At 36.9% G+C, this 8,986-nt stretch overlaps 1 protein-coding gene across 2 annotated transcripts; it reads right to left on the reverse strand.

Moving 5' to 3' along the window:
• Positions 1-1,868: 1,868 nt before the first annotated feature.
• On the reverse strand, positions 1,869-8,596 carry LOC107868139 (BUD13 homolog). 2 transcript variants are annotated; one of them, XM_016714735.2, is made up of 9 exons: positions 8,307-8,596; positions 7,255-7,495; positions 6,334-7,183; positions 6,017-6,084; positions 5,873-5,940; positions 4,937-5,040; positions 2,779-2,851; positions 2,423-2,603; positions 1,869-2,256 (listed from the first exon to the last, which is right to left on the reverse strand). In XM_016714735.2, the coding sequence occupies exons 2-9, from the start codon at positions 7,289-7,291 to the stop codon at positions 2,171-2,173; spliced, it is 1,467 nt and encodes a 488-aa protein (XP_016570221.1). In that variant the 5' UTR covers positions 7,292-7,495; positions 8,307-8,596; the 3' UTR covers positions 1,869-2,170. The 2 variants fall into 2 exon arrangements, with proteins under 2 accessions (XP_016570221.1, XP_016570219.1); XM_016714733.2 differs by having other exon boundaries at positions 7,271-7,495; positions 8,307-8,594.
• Between the last annotated feature and the right edge of the window lie 390 nt (positions 8,597-8,986).

Consider the following 8,986-nt stretch of genomic DNA (forward strand, 5'->3'; position numbering starts at 1 on the left):
AGATTATCAATAAAGGGCTCATCATAGATGAACATGTTAGTTACTATTTCAACTTACAATTAGACTCTTGTAATTCCTACTCCACACATATTTTCTTATTTCACAATCTTTGTTTCTTCCTCCTTATTTGTGCTTAATAGAAAGAAAGAAGTGAAAGATACCTTGTTCGACAACAAGTTTAAGATGTCGTAGATTCTATAAATTGCATATGTTGTTTCGAAATCTTTAGCTTTGTTCGAAAAAAATATCAATTTTATTATTGTATGTAATTAATTGTTCTAAAAGATATTATATTACTGGTGTGCGCGATACTAAATACATTAGTACAAGATTCCTAAGAGAAAATTTGAATATTCAATCACTTGTTTTTTGTCAAATTATATTATGCGCGTAAATAAATGAGTACAATATTTATTTTGAAGTCAACTGTAATTTTTTATGATTTGTGTAGTTTTATTGATTGACGTGAAGCACACGTGCAACGCACATACGCTATCCAATGGCCCCTCTTCCTTCCATGTAGGTCTGCCTTAGCTTGCTTCCGTTGGATTCTAATACACATGAAAAAAAAATGGATCTAAGCTATAAGCTTGGATCAATCACTAGTTAATTATTAAATACCCTGTTATAAATTTTAATAATTTATCGTTAATCCGTCATTAAATAATCCATTGCTAATTCTTTTTTGTAAAGTGTTCCTTGTCTATTTCTTTTACCAACTCCATTAAGAAAGACAGTTAACTAAGAAACTTTAAGAAAATTTGGCCAGCACATTTTTGCCTTGTTTTCCTTCCAAACGGACCAAAAATTATTTTTGTTCATCGATTTTGACGTTTATATTAAAGGGTCAACCCCTCGTATTTTTTAGTTGTTGGTCTTCTGTTCAAATTCAATATCATTTGGTTGTATGAATATAACTTTTAGTTGTTGGTCTTTTGTTCAAATTCAATATCATATGCTTGTATGAATAACTATTAATATTAATGTTATATGGCACGATGAAGCTCATCGACTATGCCATCCTTAACTTTGGCTATGTTGACAGAAAAGCAATGACCACTAACATAATACTATATAATAATCTTTCATCTTCTATAGTTTAAATCGCAGCCTGGAGTATTCTTTATTCTACATCCAAAGGATAAATATGTGCTCAACTGAAACCAGCTAATGAAAGCTTTTCTACATAGGATAAGTTGTCCAGCCAGCACATGTTAAAGCTGAATTTTCTATGCATATCATTGAGGACAAGAATTTATTTAGTTGTCTAAAACAGAGAAGAATAAATTTAAATAAGCATAGCTGTGGATACCGGTTACTTAGCCTCTCTCCTAGCTACCTTATACTCCTCCTTATTCGTCTGCCTTTTCTCATCATCCTTGCTCTCAACCAACTAGCATAAGTCACCTTCTTAGACTCCACCTTTCCCTTAACCTCTTGGTTCCACCCCCAGTCTCCTCGATGTTTGCCAAATCAACCTCTCGAGACATCCAACACCTCTATAACAGTCTCCCTAATGCAACTGGCAATCGTCTCCCACGTACTATCCACACCCCCTCTACTCCCCCAAGCCCCCCTACTCTTCAACTTCTCCTCCATTTCAAAAGCACTAGCCAAAGTCAAGCTACCCCACTTAATCCTGGGGCGAGCCTCCACACTTTTCCTGAGGTAGTGGTATGACCTGCGTACAACTCTACCCTCCCCAGACCCCACTAGGTGGGAATACACTGGGTATGTTGTAGGCTGTGGATATATAATTTCTGTATAACAATATAAATTAATTAAGAAATAAATAATAATCTGATCGAGATATTAATATAAAAATCCCTTGAAAATAAGATTCTCAAGTCAGCACACTACAACCCAACTAAAAGAAAATCAAATTTTAGCTCAAAACACAAACGCCAATATACATTATTCAACAGCACAAGGAGTAGAATTAAAAATCCGTTTATCAAATTTGGGCATGAACTCAAACTCTTAACCCACAAATAGAAGGAATGCAGGAACAAATTCGACATTCATATACAAAAACAACAATGGATGATGAAAAAACTACCTTGGGAGAAACCACCATGCATACCAGAAAGAAAAATCTTCTCAAAACAGAGAGAAGTGGAGGTGGTAAGTCCCCATTAAAATACAAAAAGCTACAGCACACCGGAACAAGTCACATATCGGAAACCGACCACAGATATGCTTCTCTTTCGGTTGCTTGTTTCTCATTCATCCTCTTGAACAAATCCTTCTCATATCCTATTAAAAGAGAGTCAACATTGACGTTAGCAATATTAACCAAAGAGGAAAAATATACAAAGTGTAAATCAGTGATCTATCTATCTATCTATCAAGTTTGCGCGGCAAAGTAGAAACTACATCAGTTAAGACCAAACTTATTACAGAAGAAATAAGGGGCATATACCTGTACTTCGGTCAACTCCATCCCAGTGTCGCCCTGGCCTTATACCATAACGATTCGGGGCTGCATCCAATCCTCTTTTTATCCAGCTGTGAGAAGGGATCACTTGAGGGATTATAAAACCTGAGTCCTTCATTTTCTCATTAGTCCCAAAGTCCGGCAGAATTGGGTCCAATTGCTTTTTCTGCGACATCCAAGAATGTAAAAATCATATTTAGAGAGAGAGAAAAGTCAAACTAAAGAAGAAACACACACTGTCATCATGAAAATACACAGAAATCCAGTAAGTGGCAATCATCCACCCCAAAACAGATTGAATAGATGCACCCAAAAGAAAGTGGTTGGGTAAAATAAAGCACCTTAACCAAATGTGCCATTGGGTCACCCCACCGAACTCTTTCCTTCAGCATTGTGTCAAGTTCTGGATCATCTCTGTGGCAAAATTAAAACACATAAATATACCACCTCAACTAGTAGAGACATTCTAGAAAGTAAGACCATAAAATAAGATAAGACATATATGCATTGTAAGTTTAGCCTAAAATGCAAATAATTAAATATCTAGGCTAATCCTAACATAAATTTACCATCCTCAATCTTAGAATAGAATGTCATGATAGATGAAGATGTACTACATAGAATTAACATACGATGGCTTAAGTGAAAAGTGCTACCAGGTGTCATGCAACAAGAGGATATACTCATAAGAAGAAAATACGTGCGCAGCAATGTTATATGTTAGTGAATGCCTGGGCATCTAAAACCTAACATATCCACAAGATACTGTCATAAAAATGTGGATGATACAATGAAGGATTAAATTTCATAGAGGCATGAATAGCACAACTGGCGGATAATATGAGAGGTCACATGAGATGGTCTGGATCATTTCTTAAATAAGGACCTCCAAATTCATAAGTTGGAAAGTGTGACACTATGATGACTATACGTGTTCAAAGAGGGTGAGATCTATTCAAGAATAGGTGGTAGTATCCCAACTACTTTTGGAATTGAGGTCTAGTATCGTACACAGAAGAACCAAAGAAGCCAGATCTATTCAAGAATAGGTGGTCTCTCAACTATTTCACACACTATGGTGTTTCAACAAGTGTATGCAATGTTGCCAAGATTGAACAAATCGGATGGAGAATGCAATAGTGCCTTTGCCTACTCTAAATAACTTAATAAGATGCTTCCTACCGGTGGCATAGTTTTATCCTATTTTGCGCGGACTCTTCGGTTTCACTGCCGAACCCATCTCGGCGAGAGTGCTGGTGCTGCTTCCGTCTCAGATTCGGTAACGATTTAGAATACGTTAACCAAAATGAAGAACACATTTGAGGGGGAAAATTAAGATTCGACTGGCGAATTCACCGGCAACTGTAAAGTTGACAAAAAAATCCAATTTTCAGCTGTTGGTGTCTTGGGGAAGAAAGAGACAGTCGTACTTCTGGAACCCGGCCGAACCAGAGGAGCATACTTGTCGAACGTCGCTTGGGGGAAGAAACAGAGATCTCGATGTGGAACAAAGAGACAGTGTCGGTGTCTTTATATTCTTTATTCTTCAGAATATAAAAAGAATCAATATATATATAGAGAGAGAGAGAAAGAGAGAGAACAAAGAGACTGTGTCGGTGTCTTTGTATTCTTTATTCTTTAGAATATAAAAAGAATCAATACATATAGTAAAATAATATTTGTTTGTATGGTACTAAAAAAAGGGTAGCCTGATGCACTAAAGCTCCCGCTATGTGTAGGGTCTGGGAAGGGTCCCACTACAAGAGTGTATTTTACGCAGTCTTACCTTGCATTTCTCCCAGAGGCTCTTGGAACCAAGGCTTGAACCCCTGACCTCCTAGTCATACGACAACAACTTTACAAAGGCTCGCCTTCTTTTGTTTATATAGTACTCCTAATTGAAAAAGTACTCCTATATAGAATATCATTATAACTCTATATTTATAATATTTGATTTTTTTAGCTGAATCACCGCACCCGTATCCATACTCGGATTCGCACCCCCGAATCTTAAAATTTAATTTTTGACGAATCCGACTCTCGGATCTGCACCCATCTCAGATACCCACAACTGAGTCCGAGCAACTTAGGTTTTATCAACCCGGGATTTATGTAATGAAGCCTCACAAATGAAAATCAAGCAAGTAAACTAATCTCAACCAGATGAAATTTTAAAATCTTTTAAATATGTAATGACCAACGGGCAAGGTTACTAAAATCAGATAGGATGACCAACAATAAAAATATAAATACAGGTTCAACAATCCATCTTCTTGCACTATACAGTTACATGTTAGGTAAATTCCAGAAAGAAGTTTCAAGAACTAGTGAACACACGTTAAAAGACATGCTGCTACTGCAGAAAGAGCAAAGGCAAGACATACATTATCTCAAGTTCAGACCTTCTAAACATATTGATGAAAATCTTAAAGAAACAACCACAAGGTATCTTCATCAAAAAAGAAACAACCACAAGGAATATTATAGTAATTTAAAAACCTGGTACGTGCAAATGGCCTGTCCTTTTCACTTTCTAGTTCCTGAAGCCTAACCTCCATCTCGCGCTTTTGAGCCAAGCCCTTGCCCCATTCCAGTTTTATTTCCTGATACAAGGATTAAAAAAAGCTTGAGAAAGAAAATTCACAAAAGCATAACAAGCAGTAGTTGACTTTAGCCAAGCAATGAATATTTAGTGCAAATTCTTCTCAAGAACAGGTTCTATCTCTATTAATGCACCCACAAAAGGAATGTGCACACTTCACAAACTTTCTTAAATACAGACATTTAACTTCAGCTTTAGACAAGTCTAAGCAGGACAAGATAGTCAATGGCTTTCTGGCCGGAAGTGAATATGATATGAAGGGGCTTGTGATGAAATCTCAACTGGCCCCTCGCCTATCAATTTGATTAGTTTTAAACAACACGCAGTTATTCTGCAGCAGTGGAAAACAGAATTGAAAAGGAGTAAGCTACTTAAAGAGTTTTTTTTTTGGATTTGCAGAGAGCCATTCATTGGCATATGACTGATGTTTACAGCACTTGTCAGTAGCATAAAATATGAGAAGCACTATTTGTGCAAATTACTGAGAAGTTGTCCATAGACATTCTAGGAGAAGTTACACATAGGAGATGGAGGCGACGGTGAGGACATCAAAAGAGTAGTAATGGAGAAATATCACCACTACTACTCCACACTAACTAGCAATGGAATACCTCTTCTTGAAATTCCTGGTATATCTGAATTAAAAGAGATCTATTGTTGATTGTAGTCGATAATAATGGCTTGAGTAAGACATGTAGAAATTGGAAGAGACATTTGCACTGAATTCTGGAAAACTTGCAGGTTTACAGGATGATAAGCAATGCCGAAGAAAGACTAGCTCCAAGGTGGATAACTTATTCATGTAAATAAAAACATGTAGTGGATAAAAGTACCTTTGGCTTCTCCTTCTCTTCCTTCTTCTTCTTGGACTTCAAGAATTCTTCCTTTGACATTCTTTGTCCTGCAGCGGTACAGTGTGAGATCAAATGAACGACCATATTTATTAACTATAAGAATAACTTATATAGTTCATGCACCTGTAATTTTATCCCGATATACTGGTTCAGCGTTTCGGCCACTAACCAAAGGATCCATTTCCTGAAACCTAAAATACCAATCATAGTTAATGCATCACTTAGAATTAACTGGAGCACAGATCACGCATAAGTAGGAATTAGTGATGGGCATGTCCACAAAAGCTTTGATATTTTTAGCATTAGACATTTTCCTCCACAGAAGACAAGATTTGCCACCCTCCTCACACACTACTTTACTTTCCCAGTACGTCCAAACTGACCCTGAAGAAAGGCAAAAACAAAAAGAAGATAAAGCACATGAAGTTGTATAGAATTACCTCAACCAATCTTCCTTCTTTGTTCTATCAATTTCTTCTTTGATATCTTTGCCACTAACCAAACCAGTCTTTGGCCCCTGCTTCATAGTGGATGAAGCTGGACGTGCCTTCCTCAAGGGCGAGAGATCTGTAGGTTGATCGACTCTTGAATCACCTTGAGCACGGGAACCTCGTCGAGGAGGAGAAACATCAGAAGTATCTAGAAGACTTTGGCCGTGCTTTTGTCTCCGTCTTGGTGGTGAAAAATCTGCAGAAGACCTGGCTTTGGATTCTGGTGAAGGGGTATCATTTCGAATCCTACGTCGCCTTGGTGGAGAGACATCCACATCTCTACTGTTCAAAGATTTCATTTCAAGTTCAGGTGTATCATTCCGAACCCTCCGCTTACGCGGTGGTGACAGATCAGCATCTCTTGAGCTTGAAGGCTTCAACTGGGATTCGGGTGAAGGTGAATGAATCCTAGCCCTCGGTAGATCATTCCTGGCACTACGTTTGCGGGGTGGAGACAGGTCGCCCTCTTGAGTTCTTGGCTGGTTGGGCCCACTTTCCGGAGAGGGTGTATCATTTCGAGCCCTTGGTTTACGCGGTGGTGACAAATAATCAGCCCCAGAACTTGATGGATTAAGTTGAGGTTCTGGTGAGGGACTATCATTCCGACCAAGCCTTTTCCGTGGCGGGGACAAATCAGAAACTTGTTCATCAGAAATAACATTATTAGAAGTACTAGAAACAGATACCCAACCACTTCCATCTTCTGAAACGGAACCAAATGGACGCCTGGCTCTAAGCTGCTCCAACCTCTTCATGCGCTTAACTTCAATATCCTCATTTACTTGAGGCAGCTCTTCATCTGTAAATGAACACGGTTAAGAGACACAGATATACCAACGCCCAAGGATTAAAAAATCAACAAAAACAAACCTTTGAAATACATTACCAGCTGACTCATCCTCTTCATCTTCAATTTTTACAGGCTTTTGCCAAACAGGATCTTCGTCAACGACGACGACACCAACACTTTTGACATTAGGTTTAACCTTCTTCTTTTTCTTCTGTTTCTTCTTTTCCTCTTCATTGTTGTTACTTTCATATTTTTTAAGGTACTCCTTCAGTGAGGTAGATGCTGAAGATGGGCCCACCATTATGTTAATAATTCAAATTCCTGCATCAAGAATCAAAACCGGATCTTTCACTAACTTGGACAATCTAAATCCATAAATCTAACTACAAAGCATTGTCTGATAACAAAAGGATCATCTCCTTGCTTAATTTTCATACATAAGAAACTCCCAACGGTATTTTCATTTTTTATGGAGTAACGAGAGTAGAATCCGCTAGTGTTTGACAATTTATCTTCAAATATCCGTATGATCATGAAATTTCATCAAATTTTGAAAACCTAATCTTCAAATATTTTCAAGTTCCCAAAAACTGACTCAGATGAGTTGCCAGTTTTCCGGTTTTTTACAACATCCCCTCACAAAGTTTCAATTTTCTTTCAAATAAAAGGCATGTACAAACTCCAAACACAAACTTCATATTCCAAAAATGACATCCTTAAAAACTCAAAAATTTCACCAAATCTTCAAATGTTTTCAAGTTCCCAATAATGGGCTCAGTCGAGTTGCCAGTTTTGGGTTTTGGGGACTTCCACTCACAAAATTTCAATTTTTTTTCCAAATAAAATGCACCTCCAAACACAAATTCCAAAAATCACAACTTCAAAAACTCAAATTTACATAATTTCAAACTTCAAAATCTATGGCCAAACAGGAGCGAATCTTCTAAAGTTATATACTAGAGAATCCAACAGTTGACGTAAAATAGGAGAAAAACACACACATATAAATATACAAAGTAAATGCCTTTCAAGTTTCAATTGTTTAACAAATCAATATTTGAAATATGAAATAGAAATAGCAAAAAAGAACCAAAAAAAACAATGTATATATATTGGGGGAAAAGAGTAGAACCTTAAAAGCCACAAAAAAAGCTTATTCACGGTGGAGCTAAGGCGGGATACGGTGGAGCTGGTAATTTGTTACCGATTTGCCGGTGAGTACTCTGTATTCCCCCAAATCGGAAAAAAAAAAACAATAATAAGAAACCCTAACTGTGTACAAATCTGAGTGCATGTATTGTAAAGGGGTAGAATTTGGTACGCTGTGGAGTATATTTGTCTGTGCAATTGCCAAGTGAAGCCAAAACAATATGAAAAGGGGAAAAAGGTCTAGAGCGGTTTGAATTGCATTTTGTATTTTTACTTATTTTTATTATTTTATTTTAATTTGTCATAAATACTAGTTTCACAAAGGTATGTCCTAAGTTGAGAAAATCGAAGGAAAGTTGAGAAAATCGAAGGAAAGGTAAGGATTGGTGATATTAGTGATATTGATCAATTTAAAGGGTCAAACATAATTAAAAAATTTAATTAGGTTAATTGTAAATTTGATTAATATTTTTAAAATTTTTTAATCTTTTCAAAAATACAAATTAACCCACACCCACAAAACTTCCCTCCCTCTGTAAATCAATCTCTCTCTTTTCTCTTTATCTCGATAGTTTCTCTCTCTAACTTCTCCCAACCAATAATTTTTCAAATTTCTCCCTTCAATCTTGTGCAACTTCAACCTCTGGCAACAAATAATTTTGA

The sequence above is a fragment of the Capsicum annuum genome, chromosome 4 (assembly GCF_002878395.1).
Source record: "Capsicum annuum cultivar UCD-10X-F1 chromosome 4, UCD10Xv1.1, whole genome shotgun sequence".
Lineage (NCBI taxonomy): Eukaryota > Viridiplantae > Streptophyta > Magnoliopsida > Solanales > Solanaceae > Capsicum > Capsicum annuum.